Raw genomic sequence first — 19,696 nt, forward strand, 5'->3', positions numbered from 1 at the left:
GGAAATTACTTCACTGTTTGCTGTGGATTATGATAGCTACACAGTGCAGGCCCCAAATCTGGAACTAGATTTGTGCTTGTGGTTTCTGCATATCCCATTTGTAGACACAGAAGAGAATTCTCTGAAATTACAGAGTCAGAACTGCATTTTATATTCTATAATTATACAAATACAGCTGTTTACAAGGGTGGGATATTTGGGGGGAGGCTTTACTGCTGGATTATACGTAAGAAGTTATTTTAAATGAGAGAACACACCTGAACAATCAGACTTAATGCTTTCATTTTTTTTCCTATGATTGTAAATAACATTTGAGATAAATGTGGATTTGTTCACCACTAGATTTTGTCCCTTTGGCAACACGTTTTAATTAGTGTACATTTTTGTGCGTTTTCCTTTATCTAGAGAATGGAAAGAGAATATTCTTGTCCTTGTGTTATGGGAAAGCCCAAAGTAGCCTTTAGAGAGAGCATCATGGCCACGGTACCGTAAGTATCCACTCCGGCGAGGGGGGGAAGGCTGGGGGTGTTGCTTTTGGTCCTGATCGTATAGCTAGAACTGAGGGGCTCCTGAGACTGACAGCCTGCGGCGTAGCCCTTATTCTAGCTATATGTGGAAGATTATTTTAACAACCTCCGATGGCAGCATTGAAGGCATTTTGCTAATCTTGTGCTGCGCGTTTTGACTGGCGGCTATTCCGTATTACTTTCATGCCATTCTGCGGGTGCCAGAGAACCTGCATGTGCCAAGGGATGATTTCCTGCAGATTTAAAAAAAGCAACAGGAATGCGGTGTTAGAGAGCATCGAGCAAAAATGATCCCATCTCTGTCTCGTTTCCTTCCCTTTTTTTCTCCATTCCTTATTAATCTCTCAAGGTGAATGGAACATGAACCTATAGGCAAAATCTAGAAGGAATGGAACATGGACCTATAGCAAAATCTAGAAGGAAGGGGAAGGGTGGGGGGGAGGATTCTCCAAACTGCAGTATCTTCAGGTAATTATATGACCTGTTGTGTGGATCTTGACCTTGCAATCCATACATCTTGGTGTTTGGGTAACTTAACAGCCAGAGTGAACTGTGAGACCAAAGTTAAACTGGCATTGATTTGGCTGCTCTTCTGTACCAGTAAGCAGGGGAGAGCAGCACTTCCACTGTAGCTGTGATTTTTGGAGGCCTTTGCAAATATTACTTGTATCCTTCCTGGGGACTTCAGCCCTTTCTCAGCATCCTTATGTAGTGCCCTTATTGTGCAGCTTTTTCTAAGCCAGTGGCCCAAAGCATGATCCTTGCCACATGAGTACATGCTTGTATACATGAAAGGGATGGCTGAGTGGAGCAGAGCTGTGGCGCAGTGGAATTTTCAGGAATATGTGAGTGTTCAGGTGTACTTCACAAACTAGGTCATGCTTCAAAGGGTGTCACCTGGTGCATTCCAACTAGGCTTTCCCAAGGAGAATTCTAGCATGGGAATTGTAGCTATGAAGAACTAGGCTGTGGTGGCATGTTTAATCATATGTCACCTGGACCTTCAGATTGTTCATGGTCTTGTTTGGCTGTCCCTTGAGTCATTTGGAATGGCTGTTCTACCGGCACCTGCCCTTACAGTGGGTGGGACATCTTGGCCATTCCTTTCTGCTGGTGGCACAGGAGGGTTATCCTCAGAGAGGAGGAGTTGGGTGTGGAGGATTCTGCCTTGACGCTTCAATGATTTCCTAATCTCTCACAAGTTTATGATCTACAGGAGGAAGGAAAAACTGGTCTATGAGAAGATGGTTCAGATAGCTAATCAAGGGCCCCTTCCATACATGCAGAATAATGCACTTTCAATGCACCTTCACAGTTGTTTACAAGTGGATTTTGTTATTCTGCAGTGAAATCCAGCTGCAAAGTGGATTGAACGTGGATTGAAAGTGTATCATTCTGCATGTGCGGAAGAGCCAAAGTACAAAGATCCCTACTTTATTTGCATTTCATTTCATTTATACCCTGCCTTTCTCCCCAATGAGATGCAAAGTGGCTTACATAGCTCTTCCCTCCTCCATTTTATCTGCACAGCAACCCTGAGAGGTAGGTTAGCCTAACAGCATGTGTCTGGCCCAGTCACCTGGTGGACTTTCAAGAAAATGTGACAATTCACATTTTCCTAGGCCTCCTGGATCCACTACCACATGCTGGATTTCAAAAGGTGCATCCCAGGCCAGGAAGGGTTTAAAGGGAAGAACCAGCATCCCAAACATATATTCAAAATATATGTCATATAAATTCTGTCCCCAAAGCAGCTGAATCTTGTGACCCTACATAAATTGTGTATTTACATAATTTGTGCATTTTTTCCAAGTTTTGATTAATTAGTCTATGTTTTATAACTAACAGCTTGAAAATTACAAAGAAGCGACGTGTGGTGCAGGAATCCTGCCCCAGGCTCTAGAAACCATAATCGGCCTCCCCTCTTGCTTCTGAGATTTCTGCAGTCATCCCCCAAACTCTTCAAAGCTTGTACAAAGCCCTCCACGAGGGCTAGAAACTTGCCCATGTTTAGGTAAAGGTAAAGTTTCCCCTTCAGTCATGTTCGACCCTGGGATACCACTGCAAGCAGTGATTTCACAGGCAAGCCTCTTTTGTGGGGTAGTTTGCCATTGCTTTCCCCGGCTACTCTTTACCCCCTAGCTATGTGCTAGGTATTCATTTACTGACCAAGGAATGGATGGATGGCTGAATTGACCATGAGCCAGCTGCCAGGATATCTGACCCCCAGGGGGCTCAAACTCCTGACCGTGTGAGTGGCAGTGCAAGCACTTAACCACTACGCCATGCGGCTTGCCCATGTTTAAAAAGCATGAAAACAGATCCTAAGGAAGCCAAATGCCAGGCCCTGCGTGAAGAACTGATGCTTTACCACTGATCTGTGGCCCCCTCCACACAGTCCTAGCAGCTTGATCCTGTCCTCTGCTGTTCAGCAGCAGCAACCCAAGCACCACCTTTCAGGATACCCTGGATGTCTGTGGGAGCAGTTCCAGTTCCTGTCTCAGGCCCCTTGACAGCTCTGTTTTGTGGGATTCAGATTCTAGAATGATTTTGCCATATTTCCTCCATTTTTTTTTTCCAATAACACTACTTACCTGGGAGACAATGTCGTGGATTAAAACCACGTAGGAAAATTCAAGATAATCGTCATTCCTTTTCTGAAATCAGTAGCAAAGGGAGAAAAAATTAAGACTCTAGCTTCATGGCATACCATTGTAATGTTGTGTTCACCATGCGAGAGGCAACATTTGATGTTTGGCTGTGCAGCCCAAATCATAACAAATTGGGTGACTTAATATTTTCAAATGTGGATTCTTATGTGCATTTATGATTTCCTTCACCTGAAAAAACAACTGTTTTATGCAATGAGTGATTAAGATGCGGACATCACTGTCAGAGGATATAATGATGGCCACAGGCACAGACGGCTTTAAAGGGAGACGGGACAGATTCATGGGGGAAAAGGTCTACCCCTGGCTACGAACCATGGGGACTAAAGGGAGCCTCCACAAATTCAGCAGAACGCTGACTGACTACAAGTTCTGGGAGGCAGCATCAAGAGAAGGTCTCGGCCTGCTCTATGCCTCAGCCTGCTCTATGCCCCATTGTTGGTCCTCAAGAGTAACTGGTTGGTGTCAGGATGTTGGACTAGATGGGCCATTGGTTTGACCCAGCAGAGGACTTCTTATGTTCTTATAGAATATACTTCAAGAGGACAGAAAAAACATTCCACCCCCAGGCACTTAGGGGCTTCCTTGGGCCTCTAAATGTCATATTTGGGCTCTTACAGTAACCCTATGTGGTCACTGTCTTCTAATATGCTGTTTTTGTTTTCTTTTTGTCCTTTTGGCAACCAATTTCACTAGCAAGAGCTGTAGTGGGTGAGCGTAGAAGGCTGTAGCTATCACTCAGAGTGGCACTACAAAGTTTTGGGTTTTTTTTGCATGGAAGTGGAAAACAACCATTTGGGAAAAAATCCTCCGATTTTCTGAAATTGCTTCTTACAACAGGAATATGCACAATTCCCCCTCTCCCAAATGCCTCCAATGTACTAGGATTTCACAGTGAACCCTCCCCCGGAGGGCTAACTTGTCAGCCCCCATTCTCAGTTGCGTTAACTTACCACTTGCTTGACACTTTCAACTTGTATCATGTTGTACAACGTGTCTTCGGTTGAATTCTGCCATATGACGTATCCACAGGCGACTTGAGCTAGGTTCCGCACAGGCTCCATTTCTGCAGTCATGTTCCCGTGATTGTCTAGCAATCGAAATGAAACAAAAGTCTGTATTGAACTGGGTGGAAGCCTCGATCTATTTATCAACTTCAAGAAATAAGCCCTGCCCTCCCTTCCATTGTAGATAACTTGTGTGATCTTGGACACAATCTGTTTGCTTTATTATGAATTCAAAATTTAGACTTGGCTTAGATAGAAAAGCACTATAGTGGGCATTTGAGACTGGAGGGTCTAAGTTCAGCAACAGTTAGGCTACCTGGCTAGAGAACCATTACTACAATACATGCAGACAGCCTTCTTTGTGGTGGAGCCATTTACAGGCACTGTTAAAAATTAAAGCTGAGATTCTCTACTTGCCACATATAAGAGTGCACATAAGTACCAAATAGCCCTCTAACAAATCCTGTGGGATTTACCACTGGCCTGGGTCATGAACTAGTAGTTTGCCCAACCATTCATTCAAGGTTTCTTGCCGCAATCACATTGTAAAAGCCACAATCACATTGTGGAAAACTGTATTTCTTTTTAAAAACTGAATAATTTAACTCAGGGGTGTTCAATTCTGGCACTTCAGATGTTCATGGACTACAATATCCATCAGCCCTTTGGCCATCCCAGCAGGGGCTGAGGGGAATTGTAGTCCGTGAACATCTGAAGTGCCAGAGTTGGATACCCCTGATTTAACTGAGATGTTAATAATTCCATAGCTGAACAGCATCTGGAATAGCTCAGTCTCCTCAGAGCTTGGGAGCTAAGCAAGGTTAACTACCAAGGAAGGCTGGGTTGTACTCTTATTAGGGAGTAAATGAGAAGGCTCTTATATCTGAGGAGTTTCTGGGGCAAAATTCAAAGCATGTTCCTTTGTTGCCTGTGGCTTTAATTGGTTCGGGAAGTTCTAACCCTAATGTCCAAGCTCAGCCATCAATTGTAGCTGGGCCTATAGTTCCATCTAAATGACCACTTCCAAGTTCTTAAGTAACATTTTTATTTTGGAATATCAGGCTAAGGCAAACTGGGCTTGCTACGCTGATAAAGTCAGTGGCAAGCCATCTCCGCTCACTTCTTGTCTGTACAACCCCATCTGGGTCCTGAGGCCGCCATGAATCAGTTGTGATTTGATGGCACTCAGTTATCAGTCTCAGATGCAACTACTTCTGGCTGCTAGTTTGGAGGCAGCCAGCAATCCCCATCTCACCTGACCCACTTGACTTTGTAACCAGTTTGTGACCTCTGGAAGGGCTGATTGGTCTGGAGGGGAACTGGACAAGCCCAGCCTTGCTGCATCAGCTGATAGCCAGCCAGCCAGCCAGAGGAGCAGAGCTGAGGGGCTTATAGGTTGTCTGTCACTAGTTTAAAGGAAAGCTGTCAATTAATGTTAACAAGGCAACAGCAAATATCAAAACTTAATCAACTTGATTTAGTTCAATACTTAAAACCCCACTCCGAAAGGAAAGTGTTAAGTGTTGGATTAAAAAAAACACCTGGAATATTTTGTGCTTCCAGTGTTTCCGACAGATTCTTGATCCTGCTGTAGAACTCATTGTCCACTTGCTCTGTATTCTTCCCAAACTCTCCTTCCACTGTGTAGTGCACTTCTGGAGCAACATGCTGGTCACCTTGATGATAAAGAATCTCAGCTGTGCAGTTCATGAGGCTTTCCTGCAGCAGAAAAAGTTGGATGGTTGTGCATTTTTCAGTGGAAGCCACATACTGGCATGTTTCTAAGGAAAGACTTTCTTTTCAGTCTGTACTATCTGCAACGAACTGTGCAATCCAAAAGCGGGGGGTGGGGTGGAGCTTTGGAAGCAGCGCAGGGTTGAGCTGTTGCAGGTGCCCATTCTGCCAACGTAAGAGGTGAATACATAAGAACATAAGAACTAGCCTGCTGGATCAGACCAGAGTCCATCTAGTCCAGCACTCTGCTACTCGCAGTGGCCCACCAGGTGCCTTTGGGAGCTCACATGCAGGATATGAAAGCAATGGCCTTCTGCGGCTGTTGCTCCCGAGCACCTGGACTGTTAAGGCGTTTGCAATCTGAGATCAAGGAGGATCAAGATTGGTAGCCAGAGATTGACTTCTCCTCCATAAATCTGTCCAAGCCCCTTTTAAAGCTATCCAGGTGAGTGGCCATCACCACCTCCTGTGGCAGCATATTCCAAACACCAATCACACGTTGCGTGAAGAAGTGTTTCCTTTTATTAGTCCTAATTCTTCCCCCCAGCATTTTCAATGAATGCCCCCTGGTTCTAGTATTGTGAGAAAGAGAGAAAATTTTCCCTCTATCAACATTTTCTACCCCATGCATAATTTTATAGACTTAAATCATATCCCCCCTCAGACGTCTGCTCACCAAACTAAAGAGTCCCAATACAGTGACCTAAGGGCTATTACGCTGGCAGCGTGATGCTGCACCTCTGTCCAAGACCCATATACTGAGGCCTATCTGTATCAGTAAAATTCTACACTATCAGTAGAATATTAGATGCCCAGCTTTGGCCAGCCAGTACCTGGGGTTTGTAACCACTGACCCTGTGCCTTTCTGTACCCTGTTAATTTTGTTCAACCTCGGCTTGCAATAGCAGTGAACACTGCATTGCAATAAAACTCCCTCTGGAGAGCTCTAGTGCTGATCCTGACTACATGTATACAGCATTCACATCCTGCTTCTTCTCGTAGGACATGTAGTTAAGATCAGCGCATCAGAAGGATATTTTATTCAAAGCCAAGATGTCGTGTTCTGCCCTTCTTTGCGGCAGGCGTGTGCTTACACGCAGAATGGCTTCCTCGTGGCTTTTTGCCTGAATGTGCCTACTGTGAGAATGTGGCTCCCCCTAAAGGAGCCCTATCCACATAAACCAAAGGAACACCACTTACTTTTTGAAGGATTTCTGCCATTGAAAACTGAAGGCGGTATTTATGCCCAACACCTGCAATGTCCTGGGGGAGAAAACGACATGACATTTGTCTTGCATTCTGAGGAATCTTGTCTGAATGCAGAGCCACTCATAAGTCTGAGAAAAACAGTTAATCTGGAATATACAGAGGGCACCAAGGAAGCCACGGCGCATCCATTGTTACCCAAACTTAAGGACAGTTAAGTCCCATTTGATTAAGGGAGTGATGCACAGGCATTCTTGGTGAAATCAGGATATTCAATGGCCAGCTTAGCCCAGCCAATGTTTGTAACCACTGATCCTGTGCCTTTCTGCACCCTGTTAATTTTGTTCAGCCTTGGCACGCAATAGCAGTGGTAGCTTATTCCTGTCCTTTAGCAAGGAATTAGCATATCACGAAAGGTAACTTGTTGGGGAGAGTTTTTATTTATATTGCAATTAATTGTATGCCTCTGGGCACTTTCTGTATTGGTTGGAGTAGGTGGGGAAAACTGTCCGCTGTTCTTTCTCCTGCCCTTGCTGAGAGCAAGAAATGGGCATCCCATTAGAGCAGCTGCATTGCTGCTGTGCTCGTTTCCGCTTATCACCTGAGAGAGTGGGAAAGAGAGGAGAGCCCTGCCTATTACCGGAGGGGTGTACCTGCAAGCTGGCGGTGCAGGTGTGCCATGTTCTGTTGAAACAGGTGACTAGCAACGCAATCCTATGCAGAGTCACTCCACTCCGAGTTACTCAAGCGGATTTCGACTGGAGTATTTGCAGTGGGATTACACTATCTGTTATTGCTGGTCAGGGCTGTGTGTTCAGGAATCAGGCAAGACTACTTGGAGGAGAGAATGGGGACCTGTGCCTTCCATTGTTCCGTGTTGTGCCAGCCATAGCGAGATAGTAGCCTGTCTCTTGTGTGTGTGTGTGTGTATCGGTCGGTTTGGAGTTGTAGAAAGTGCTGCATAGCGTGAGATGAACAGGGAAGGAGGAAGTGGCCGTTGAGGGTTTTCCCAAGCTGTGGTTTGGGTAGCTTTTGCTCCTAATGTTTCGCCCACATCTACGCCCGGCATCCTCAGAGGCATGTCGACACAGAGACCTGGCTCTGGAGACGCCAGTCAAAGATGCGGGCAAAACATCAGGATTACAAAAAAAAAAACCCGACCAGATCACGGTGGGCCCGGCAGGCAGCTTGGAAAACTCACAACAGCCGGTTCATCCGGGCCGTGAAAGGCTCCGACGACGGTGCACTGGAGGAGGAAGACTTTCGGTTTTGAATTTGGGGGGCTGGAGGACTCGGCGGCCTTCGGAAGCGGGCGATCCCCCCCGCACAGGATGCAGATGCAGCCATGCGCCCCTCCGGGCCTGGCCCTCCCTTTGTCCCTGCCTGCCTCCCTCCCTCCCGGGCCGTGCAGGGGGCGGCTCACCTCCCGGCTGGCGCGGCTCACTTTGCGCACCGCGAAGATCTTGTTGGGCCCGCCGTGCTGGAAGTTGACGTAGTTGCCCACCACGGCGGCGGCCCTGGAGGCCGGGAAGTGGCTCGGCGGGATCTCCATGGGGCCGGCGGCGGCGGCGCGCGCTGTGTGCTGCTCGGCGGGGCCGGGCTGGCTCCTCCCCGGCGAAGCGGAAAGGTCGGCCGGGCCGGGCTGGGCGGTGGCGGGAGGCGCGCAAGCCGGGGGCTCTGGGGCCTGCGGAGAGGCGCGCAGCGCCAGCAAGAGCCAGGGGAGCAGGAGGGTGGCGCTGCGCAGCATCTGCGCCAAGAGCCACATTCGGGGCGTCTCGCGCGGGGCGCCGCTGGCCCTTTCGCAGAAGCAGGAATTGCTAAAAAAAAGACGCGCTTAACAGACCCGCTCTAACGAAGTCGGTTGGCTCGGGATCGGAGCCCGCCGAGCGCGTTGGGGTTTGCTCCCGCGGAAGAGTGCAGAGAGGGCTGCGGCCAAAGGGCTTCGGCACCGCGGAGAACGGCCCGCCAGCCAGCCTGTTTACTTGGAAGGAAGCCACGTGGCCGATGCTCCTGGTGCTTTTGCCCAAAGCTACAGACTTGATCGGAAGGAAATTTTCTCCCCAGTATTAGGAGAGACGCTCAGAATTATTGCATTTGCGAAGAGCAGTGGTTAGCATTGGCAACGGTGTTAAGGAAGCACGCATTGCACGCACATACTGCCCGCTGCAGTTTGGGTGGTTTTATTTAGTTATGTAATTAATTTATGCTCCACTTTTCTCCCCAGTGGGGACCCGAAGTAGCTTCTGACATTTTCCTCCTTTCCATTTTATTTTCGCAACAACCCTGTGGGGTAGGTTAGGCTAAGATCATGCGACTGGCTAAAGGTCGCCCTGCCAGCTTCCATGGCGTAAGTAGGGATTTGAACCTGGCTCTCCCAGGTAACTGGCCTGCAACGCTGTTTGACTTGGCTTGCCCCACTGAACACCCCCATCCCCAACACTTCATTCTCTGGGGCCGCTGTGCCGAGTCACTTGTTTGAATGTACTCAGAAATGTTCCAGAATGTTGAGGCTGACTGTAAACCCATAACAGGCCGTATGGTGTGCAGACCAAGATCAATATCATTTTCTCACAGTAGTTAACATGCCAAGGTTGGTTTCAGTAAGATATGCAAAAAAAGAGAGAGAGAGAGAGAGAATCCTCCTGCTCTTAGGGAGCAAGAACATTAGAAAAACCGTAGTCCATTTAGCTTAGAATCCTGTCTCTCTGGGGCTACTAGGTGCCCCAGAAGTCCTATAAGCAGAAGCAATGAGGCCAGAACCCATCCCCGCACCCCATTTCTACCAATAATGAGTACATTGCCTCTGAATTTGGAGATTCCATGTAGTCTTCATGGCTAATAGTTATTGACTTCTATGAATCTGTGCCTTTACAAGAGAATGAATTCCACAACTCGTATGAAAAAGCATTTCCTTCTATCCATTTTGTGTCTGCTCCCTGTCATCTTCATTGGCTGCCCACAAATTTAGCACAGTGGAAGACTACAAAAAAGTTCATTCAATCTACTAGCTCCATGTTACGCATAATTGAAACAATCATATTCTCATATATCTGTGACGTGTATGTGTGCGTGCTGTCAAATCACAGCCGATTTAGGGCAAACCCCATAGGGTTTTCAAGGCAAGAGACATTCAGAGGTGGTTTGCCGTTGCCTGCCTCTGCATTGGCAGAGAGAGTTCTGAGAGAACTGTGGCTGGCCCAAAGTCACCCAGCAGGCTTCATGTGGAAGGGGCGGGAAAACAACTCCAGTTCTTCAGATCAGAGTCTGGTTCTCTTAAACACTACATCATGCTGGTTCTCTGTGAAATTTCCCACTGTTTCTCTTTTCTAAACCGAAAATATTCTGAATTCTTCAGTCTTGATCCCAGTCGCCCCGGGGGAAAGGTGGGTGAATAGTTATTTTTGAATACATTCAAATGAAATAAAGTAATACTCCAGCAGTAATTTAACACCATTGTGCAGAGACTTTGCCTGTAAACCTAAAGGCTAGGGGCGAACACCATATAAGTGGGGGTGTTGGTTGCTGCTCAGCCCATTGTGCTGTATAACTGGATGATACTTTTGTCAATGAACATCATCGTTTTGTTTTGCAGGTTTGATTTCATTCATAAAAAACAGAGTGGTGGGGCCGGCCAGTATGGTAGAGTGACAGGATATCTAGAACCTCTGGATCCAGAGAGCTACACCAAAGTGGAATTTGAAGACAGAACTGTTGGAACCAATGTCCCAAAGCAGTTCGTCCCGGCCGTTGAAAAGGTAGTGTAATGAAAAATGAAAACCCAAGACATTCATTGTTTTTTCTCCATATCGGGATAAAGCAACAGATTGATCTAAACCTTGTAATGAAAAAAAACCCCAAGACATTCATTGTTTTCTCTCCATATCGGGATAAAGCAACAGATTGGTCTAAGCCTGGGGATGGGCATTATCTCAACCAGAGATATTGGTTGTGATGCCAAATTAACAGCTGTGATAAAAATGAAACAAAACTGCTCAGTAATAGGGACTTTACTATGATTTTGGTGGGTTTCCCGGGTTGTGTGACCGTGGTCTGGTGGTCACCAGACTACGGCCACACAGCCTGGAAAACCCACCAGAACCAGTTGTATCGGCCGTGAAAGCCTTCGACAATACATTACAATTATTTGTTTGGAATTTTTAATTTTTTTAACACTTGGCTGATTTGCAGGCAGGTTTTGGTAGAGGTAGAAATCTTCCTATCTTGTGCGTGCCATTCATTTCTATGACAGTAGAAAGCTGAGTCACCAAGCCATGTAGTCATGAATGTGTCCTGCCTTCTGGAATATTTTCCAGCAATAATGTGCTAAGGAAATCTGTTTCATGTACCTGATGTTAAGCCAGCACACTGAATTGGCTCATGTCAGTGTGCACAAATGGAAAACAGGCAGTTCTCAATGCCCCATGCAAGAAAGTTTGTATATTCCCTGAGCTTTCCACTATGCGTGTGATGTTTGGCCTCCTGGTGGCTAAAAGATCAGCGTAAAATAAGAAATTCTTCCTCATTTACTTATTCTTATGGCAGTGCCCTCTTGCGGTGAAAGATATATTTATTTAAAATATATATTTGCTATCAAGGCACAGCTGACTTATGGCAACCCCGCGGGATTTCAAGGCAAGAGATGTTCAGAGGTAGTTTAACACTGCTTTTTCAAGTGGTATCCATCTCTGATATTGGAAGAGACTGCAGGGGTGTCGAACTCTGGCGCTTCAGAGGTTCATGGACTACAATTCCCATCAGCCCAGTGCCAGCAGGGGCTGATGGGAATTGTAGTCTATGAACCTCTGAAGTGCCAGAGTTGGACACTTCTGGAATAGAGCTTTAAGGATACTGTGGACTGCCAAAACAAACAAATAACTGGGTTCCAGTCAAGCCTGAACTGTCTCTAAACCTTTTTCAACATAAAGATGACAGCTCGCTATAGATCAGTCCCACCAGCTTCCTGGGACCTTCTTTGTGGGGGGGGTCTTAGTACAGGTGAGTGCTGCTGCTTGGGCCTGGAGTGCAGGAGCAGGGGAGGGTTGGAGGGAGTTTGGGAGTTGGGAGGTCGCAAAAGTGGCGATGGGGGTGGTGGTGGCAGAAGCGGCAGCAGATGAGTGGCCGGGCTGGGTAAAGCTGGAGGGGGACTTTTTACAAAGTGGAAGCATTCTACTCCCTGCCGCACCACTACGACTGCACTGTCATCTTTATATTGAAAAAGGTTTAGAAGCTAAAATAACTAAACTGAGGCTTTCATACTTCGGTCACATTGTGAGAGGAAAAGAGTCACCGGAAAAACAATGAGCACGTTTGGAAAAAGATTTCGAGGTGAAGCTAGGAAAGAGTGAAGACCCAACGGAGTGCTGCTGATTACCTCTATAAAGGAAGCCCCGGCCCTCAGTCTGCAAGACTTGAGCAAGGCTGTTAACAATAGGACATTTGGGAGGATATTGGTTCATGGGGTCACCGTGCGTTGGAAGCAACTTGACAGAACTTAACACAAACACACTCCTTTCTTAGTATGTCTTGGTGTGTTCATGTAAATGAAAACAGGGGTTGTCTTTGGGGATGGAGATATACAAGAGCCACAGGATTTTGCAATCTCTGATAAGGTTTTACTATTTTTAAAGAAGAAAAGAGTCCACGTGGTATGGTGAACAGAGAATTGCACTAGGATCTGGGAAGGCTGGGATCGAATCCCCATTCAACCAGGGAAGCTTGATAGGTAACTTGAGCCAGTCACACACGGTCAGTCCACCCTACCTCATGGGGCTGTTGTGAGGATAAAAATATACCAGAGGAGAAGGATCTAAGCCAATTTGGGTCCCCATCGAGCAGAAGGGCAGGGTAGTAATGGAGTAAATAATAATAAAATTGAAAAATGCATGGTCATGCCCTGAAACTTGATCGAAATTATAAGTGGGCCTCCTGCTTCCTTTGTAACTCGCAGGTTTGTAGCCAGAGTTGTCTCAAGACTTTCCGTATCAAATCAGGCAAGACTTTTTCTTCAGCAGTACTGTGGGAGCAAATCATTACGTTGCTTCGTTCTCTTCCATACATGGCCAGTTGCATTCTCCAGCTGACAGGGCGTGCTGCGTTGGTGTGATCTGAATGCACTGATGCTGAGACCATTCTCCCCAGGGATTCCGTGATTCATGTGAGAAGGGTCCCTTGACGGGTCATAAGATTTCAGGGATACGGTTCGTTCTGGAGGACGGTGCTCATCACATGGTGGACTCGAATGAAATCTCTTTCATCAGGGCTGCTGAAGGTGCTCTCAGACAAGGTACCATTTTACAGATGAGCTGCTTCTTAACCTCTGCCTTGCCTTTCCACATCCCTTCAGTTTACTTCAAATGCCCACACTAAAAGCACCATTCTCAATCCAGCTCAGTCCTTGTCCATTTCAGTTTCAGGCTTCTACCCTGTTTCCCCTAATATAAGACATCCCCGGTGGCCAAGATTACAGCAGAGGTTTTGGTTGAAGTGCAAAATACCACTATGGGCTGGCATCCCCCTCAGTGCTTTTTAAGACATATAGGAAAAGTTTTGTTTGGAAGGCCATGCCTGACAAAAAACAAGTGAACATTGCGGGAAAAATAAGACATCCCCTGAAAATAAGACATAGCACATCTTTGGGAGCAAAAATTAATATAAGACACTGTCTTATATTCGGGGAAACACGGTAGTCCTTTGTGATTTTAAGCTGCATCCTTCCCTGTCAACAATATTACTGTCTTCTACAGTTCAGCCAAGTTTTTCTCTGCTGGGAGCATGCTCATTGATCTTCAATGTGTATATTTTCTTTCCTATGTCTTTTTCTTCCTGGAACAGCTTCCTCTTTTACTCTCTGTTTCTTCTGTCAGACGTGACCCCTCTGCTGCCTTGCTTCTTCCTACCCTCTTTCCAGTGGTGGGATTCAGCCGGTTCGCACCTGTTCAGTAGAACCAGTAGCCAATCCCACCACTGCGTCACCCCTGCGGGGATGTGAACTGGTGGTTGGGATTTTAGAATCCCGCCACTGCCTCTATCACCCTCTATCATCTTTATCTTCTCTAGTAAACCTACAGTGCAGTCCTGCACATGGTTACACAGCAAGAATTTCCCATTGTATTTAATGAAGTGTATTTTCATGAACGCTTTGACTTCAGGCCCTCTGCATAGGAAACATTTATCTGTGTCCTGTTCAGTGCTGTTCACACTAAATACAGTGATTCTCAGCCACTCCAGTTTCTGATAACCCTGGGGCAAATCTGGTCATCCTCAAGTCAGTTTTCATGTGGCTTTTTCTTCTTTAGGGGAGGCGGGTTTACTTTTACATAGTTTCCTGTGTACCAACTTGGTTCTCAAGTCGATAAGAGACCCCTTTCTCGTTGGTGGTAGCCTGGCCTTGCTGCTTCTGTGATAATACAGGGGCCTGGTGCTTTACTGTTGGACATGAGAGTTAAGTTTGTCTTTGGATCTCTCTTTATCAACTTCCACTTGTGAACTTTAATAAATGGCATATATTGTGATGTGTCGTAGTTGTTCTGTTTTGTATTTTTTGTTTTCAGATTTTGAACAATAATCAGTACTGTATAAAGCAGGGGTGTCCAACTCTGGTGCTTCAGATGTTCATGGACTACAATTCCCATCAGCCCTTGCTGGCATGGCCAATTGGGGCTGCGGGGAATTGTAGTCCATGAACATCTGAAGCACCAGAGTTGGGCCTCCTGCTTTAAAGAAATAGATATGAGGCTGACAGTGTTCTAGCTGATCATATTTTTCCCCCAACCCAGCTATGGCAAGTGCAACGATCTGTATCCTCGAGCCTGTTATGTCTGTGGAAGTTGTAGCACCCAATGAATTCCAAGGGGTGGTGATGTCAGGAATCAGTCGCCGTCACGGCATCATCCTAGGACAAGATGGAGTTGAAGGCTATTTCACCGTCTATGCTGATGTAAGTACATTCAGGCATGGCTCTGACCTATCTACAGTGCCAAATTGAAACGATTTAAAGGTACACTTTTAGTATTACTGTTTGGGCTGCTGATTATACCAGAAGTTCTGCCATTAATGTGTATTAAATGCATATTCTGTGACAAAGCCAACTGTCCCATAGAGCAAGACATGGAGAGTTTAGTACAACTTTGCACTTCTCAGCTTTATTAAATGGGACCTTCTTTGAAACGTGCTTTAGGGCAGTGAGGGTCCAGGAGATAATGAATGTCAGGGATGTTCATTACCATATGTACTTGTCTGGGCACTGAGGTCACAGGGGGAGGCTCTTCCTGTGGTCCCCCCCCCCCCCACTGAGATACAGGGAGCATGGGAGAGCTTTCTCTGTGATTGCCCTCAGGCTTTGGAATTAGGGGGGATTAAGGTTGCATTTTTAACTTTTATATGCTGTGTTTTGAACGGACGCATTTATGTAAGAGGATGTTTTAATGCTGTAGCCGCTTAGAGATTCTGTGTATAGGTGGGGTATAAATGTAACAAATACATACATGCATACATAGTGCTTGCAGCCAGGAACAAGCCATTACTTTGAAAATGAGTGTCAGTATGAAGTGAAGGAGATGCTGAGAAGGGAAGGTGGCAAGTCATCCTTCTCTCTTTCTTTTTGCACTGCCTGATGGGGTCAGAGCACCCTCTCTCAGCCAAGGAATTTGAGCCTTTTGCCTTCATCTGCGAGACCATCAATACCCACAGTTTCAGAACTGCTGGTATAACTGATCAAATATACTGATTCTTCCAGCACACTCAGTAATTACGGAACCTCCATGACGTCAAGTGGCATAAAGCAGAGTTGCATGTCTTACATGACGACAGAAGACAAAAAAAAATCTATATTTCTGTGGATAAATCCTGCAAAATTAGACAAAAGCACACATTTGTTTACTTTGTGTATTTATTCAGGTTCTCAAATTATAAATGAAAAAAGATCAGGATTTAGGGTGGAGCCATGTGATCTTGGAGAAAGTAAGACATTTGGAAATTAAGTTGGCCCTGGGATATCGAAATCCCAAGAATGTGGTTTGAAGGCAAATGATGCTGTATTGTCAAAGTTAAGCAGTCTGGGACTGGTACTTTCTAGGTAGGAGTCCACTGGGGAATGTCTGTGTATTGAGTTCCATGATGCTTGGGGGTCATTCAGTAACATTTGCTAGACCTTCTGCACCAAGAAAAACCTTTCCCTTTAAATAGGTTTTATTGAATAAAAAGGTATAATAATGGAGGAAGGGGGATATAATGATGTCAAACTTAGATTCGAGAAAGCAAAATTAAGTACTTTAATTCTGCTGATTTGCCAAAAAAAGTAATGATTTTCTGCCCAATAAAACATGTATCAAATGTAATTTATCCGCAGGTTCCATTGAACAATATGTTTGGATATGCAACAGAATTGAGGTCTTGCACAGAGGTAAGCAAGGAGCCAGTTTCTGGCTTTGTTAAACCATTCTTTTACAGCGTCATCGTGTGCTTATGTGCTCTGTTGCCTTTGTCACAACATAATGCCTGTCATAGTGCGCTAAGATCTGGCCTCTGGCAGTGATTGACCGAGATTTCTGGGCAGCAGGTAGAAGGATTGCAGCTGCCATTGGCTAATCCTTGAGAGAGCTGGGTAGGCAGAAGGACCTGTGGAAGGTCAGTGTATAATAAGCAGGTGCCTGGGAGGGCCAAGGGAAGCAGAGAGGGTATCAAAAAAGGTGTTTAGGAGTAGCCCAGAACAATTAAGGAATGAGATGGCTAAAGGAGGGGAAATTGGAAGGCTCAGCAGGCACTTTTATACATTCCTGCCTCTGCAGGGGGATGTGGAATGACATAGTATAGCTCAGTCTTATCAGATCTCTGAAGCTATTCTGGGTTGGTACTAGGAAGGGAGACCTCTATTGAAGACTCTGCAGAGGAAGGCAATGACAAACCACCTCTGCTTCTCACTTGCCTTGAAAGCTCCACCTGGTGTTGACTGTGACTCGACGTTACTTTACATTCAAACACCTCTGTGGAGCCTGTTTACCATCTGCAGGGCTTTCTCAAATCACAGATGTCGGCTTCCGTCTTCTTGCTGCAGCTGCCATAGTGCACTGCCTGCTGTTACCGAGTGCTCTCAACCCTCCAGAACATTGAGGGGGCTTTACTGGGAAGCAGAAAGTAGCGTCATTTCCTTCAGTGACGTCTTAGTGTGCAGAAGGGTTGGATCCAACCTCAGGGTTTTTTGGTAACAATAAACAAGGAGGGGATAGAAACAGTAACAAATGGTGCGAGGGGATGGTGTTATCGTGCATGCTGATGCTAAAGGCGTGCTTACATTTACTGTAGAAAACAAAGCAGTGACTAAAAAGAGTCTGAAATGCAGTGAGAACAGGAGCTGGGGAACAAATCATTGTAGGTTAAAAAAAAATGGAGGCAAAGAGCTCCAGCAGTAGAACATTCCCTGGCATCTGAAATTGAGGGTCGCTGTTCATACAAGCCTACAGAATCTGTGCTTCCTTCTGTTAGGTTCTAGAAGTGCCTGATAAGGATTCACCACTAATCAGCATCACCTTGAGGTGTTTATATACTCTTTTAAATGTGTATGTTAGAGGTATGGGAGAAAATGCACCTGTTGAGCACTCCCAGGGCCAGCTACATTCCTGAGGTTTTTTTCCCCACATAGCCTGTGTATTTTTCTGTCATGTTTTGAACTGATGTGCTCTGAAGTAGGCAGTGTACTTGCTGCCTTTTACCCTAGGTAGTTGTGTAAACATCTGAATTCTGTTGGGGAAAAATGTAGATTTGTCCTTTTGCACATGTAAACCCACCTGTTAGACTAAGGCCCCTTCCGTACATGCAGAATAATGCACCTTCAATCCACTTTGAGTGCACTTTGTGCGGAATAGCAAAATCCACTTGGAAACAATTATGAAAGTGGACTGAAAGTTCATTATTCTGCATGTGCGGAAGGGGCTTAAGAGGCACAAGTCAGTTTCGGTATAGTCTTTTCTTTTCTTTACAGTTTTAAATCCTTCACTGTATATTATGTGAAGGATGTAGCACAGGGATCCTCAGCCTTGTTCAGCCTGTGGAATTCTGGAATTTTGACCATGGCTGCCCCATATGGCATTCCTGGACCCCTTCACAATATCTGAGAAGTTGCAGATCAAGTATCCTATGAGATAGACTGCTGCTTCTGAGCGTGTACTTCCCTGTAGGTACAATTAGGTGATTCCTCCAGGGTTCTTCTGAAATATTTGCTATCTCCCGAAAAAGGTGGATGAAAGTCCAGATTGGCTGCTTGCTTCGGGGGAGAAGCAAATGAGTGCCCAGGAATGCATCAGAGGGCATAATGAAGATGGCTGAACTATGATTTTTAAAACTGCCATAGTGTTTTGTAACTTCTACGAGCTGAGATGTTGCTTAAATCACCCGTGACTTGGAGCTTTTCTCTCTCCCCAGGGAAAAGGTGAATACACAATGGAATATAATAAATACCAGCCCTGTCTCCCCAACACACAGGAAGAATTAATTAACAAATATCTAGAAGCAACAGGACAACTTCCTGTAAAAAAAGGCAAGGCCAAGAGCTGATTCACTTCCGGGCAATGTGCTTGTAAGGATCTGGTGGCAAAATTCAACTGCTCAAGAACTCTTGGTTTAATGACGTGAGAAGAATCGGAGCGGGTGGCTGAATTTCAGTCTGGATCGATACTTTGACTTTATTAAGTTGCTGAGAGACTGTTGCGGAAACGTCCGTTTAGAAAAGTCTGTGAATTAATCACTGTCTTAATTTGAAGGCAAATCTTTTTGTTTTGATTTAAATGCTTTATATTAAAATGATGCTAACTGTCCTGCCATTTTTGGATTATATCTCTCAGTTTCCACCTTGACTTTGAGGACTTCTGGATGGTATACTTTGTTTCCTTCTTCCTCTCCCGTTTTATCTTTGCACTAACCTCGAGAGTAGGTTGCACTCACCACAACCCAGCCGCCTGCTCAGTGCTCAGGTTCCCCAGGCGCCTTGATCCAACCTTCTTTTCAGGGTTCTGCCCTTTGCTGAGTTTTGCTGAGAACCAAGGGGGCCTGGATGTTTTAAATCCTTTTCTTTTCCCCTGAGCTAGAGGACACCTCCTTACACTCAGAGGAGAAGGACCCTTCACGGGTAAGTACCAATGGTTGTTTTTAACCCTTTCTGATTTGGGATTTCTGTCTCCAGGAGGATATGTACCCACAAAAGAAATATTTTTGAACCTGGCCCAGTTTTCCTCAGCAAACCTCTGTGTGTGTGTGTGTGTGTGTGTGAGAGAGAGAGAGAGAGAGAGAGAGAGAGAGACCCCAGCACCTGGGCTTCTCCTACACTTTTCCTCTCCATCTGTTTCCTGTTCAAGCAGGTCCATGTAACCCAGTTGTCTTAGCATGATACGGTTTCCCAAGAAGTCTTCTATAAATATGATAGACCGGGAATTAAAATACATTTTTAATAACTAAACAATCTAAGAAAGCACAGATCATTGAGAACAACCAGTAGACAGATTTAGGCAGAGTATTGACAAGAAATATGAAAAGGTATCTTGCTATAACTAAGCCTTTTACTTAC

General features: G+C 45.6%; 2 protein-coding genes across 3 annotated transcripts in view; one reads left to right on the forward strand and one right to left on the reverse strand.

Annotated features, from left to right (window-relative positions):
• GFM1 (G elongation factor mitochondrial 1) overlaps nt 1-18,950 on the forward strand; it is a 38,455-nt gene extending 19,505 nt beyond the window's left edge. Inside the window, exons 13-18 of the mRNA XM_048505522.1 lie at nt 406-488; nt 10,736-10,898; nt 13,282-13,426; nt 14,919-15,079; nt 16,490-16,543; nt 18,559-18,950. Of these exons, the coding sequence (XP_048361479.1) occupies nt 406-488; nt 10,736-10,898; nt 13,282-13,426; nt 14,919-15,079; nt 16,490-16,543; nt 18,559-18,690 (738 nt within the window). The 3' untranslated portion in view covers nt 18,691-18,950. The remainder of the gene's footprint in view (nt 1-405; nt 489-10,735; nt 10,899-13,281; nt 13,427-14,918; nt 15,080-16,489; nt 16,544-18,558) is intronic.
• Nucleotides 128-9,130, reverse strand: LXN (latexin). Of its 2 annotated transcripts, none has more exons than XM_048505524.1 (6): nt 8,567-9,130; nt 7,138-7,200; nt 5,745-5,922; nt 4,150-4,286; nt 3,238-3,367; nt 128-760 (listed from the first exon to the last, which is right to left on the reverse strand). In XM_048505524.1, exons 1-5 carry the CDS (start codon nt 8,906-8,908, stop codon nt 3,254-3,256), a joined length of 834 nt encoding a protein of 277 aa, XP_048361481.1. In that variant the 5' UTR covers nt 8,909-9,130; the 3' UTR covers nt 128-760; nt 3,238-3,253. The 2 variants fall into 2 exon arrangements, with proteins under 2 accessions (XP_048361481.1, XP_048361480.1); XM_048505523.1 differs by lacking the exon at nt 3,238-3,367 and adding an exon at nt 3,122-3,184 and having other exon boundaries at nt 8,567-9,125.
• Nucleotides 18,951-19,696: the final 746 nt, after the last annotated feature.

The sequence above is a fragment of the Sphaerodactylus townsendi genome, linkage group LG08 (assembly GCF_021028975.2).
Source record: "Sphaerodactylus townsendi isolate TG3544 linkage group LG08, MPM_Stown_v2.3, whole genome shotgun sequence".
Taxonomy (NCBI): domain Eukaryota; kingdom Metazoa; phylum Chordata; class Lepidosauria; order Squamata; family Sphaerodactylidae; genus Sphaerodactylus; species Sphaerodactylus townsendi.

What these genes read in the sequence shown, in the direction of transcription:
- LXN (XM_048505523.1), bottom strand. Translation starts at nt 8,908, where the DNA reads ATGTGGCTCTTGGCGCAGATGCTGCGCAGCGCCACCCTCCTGCTCCCC. An exon ending in GGAAGCACAAAATATTCCAG is followed by an intron (nt 4,287 to 5,744) that starts GTGTTTTTTTTA and finishes TTCGATTGCTAG; the next exon opens with ACAATCACGGGAACATGACT. An exon ending in TTGAAAGTGTCAAGCAAGTG is followed by an intron (nt 3,185 to 4,149) that starts GTAAGTTAACGC and finishes TACTGATTTCAG; the next exon opens with AAAAGGAATGACGATTATCT.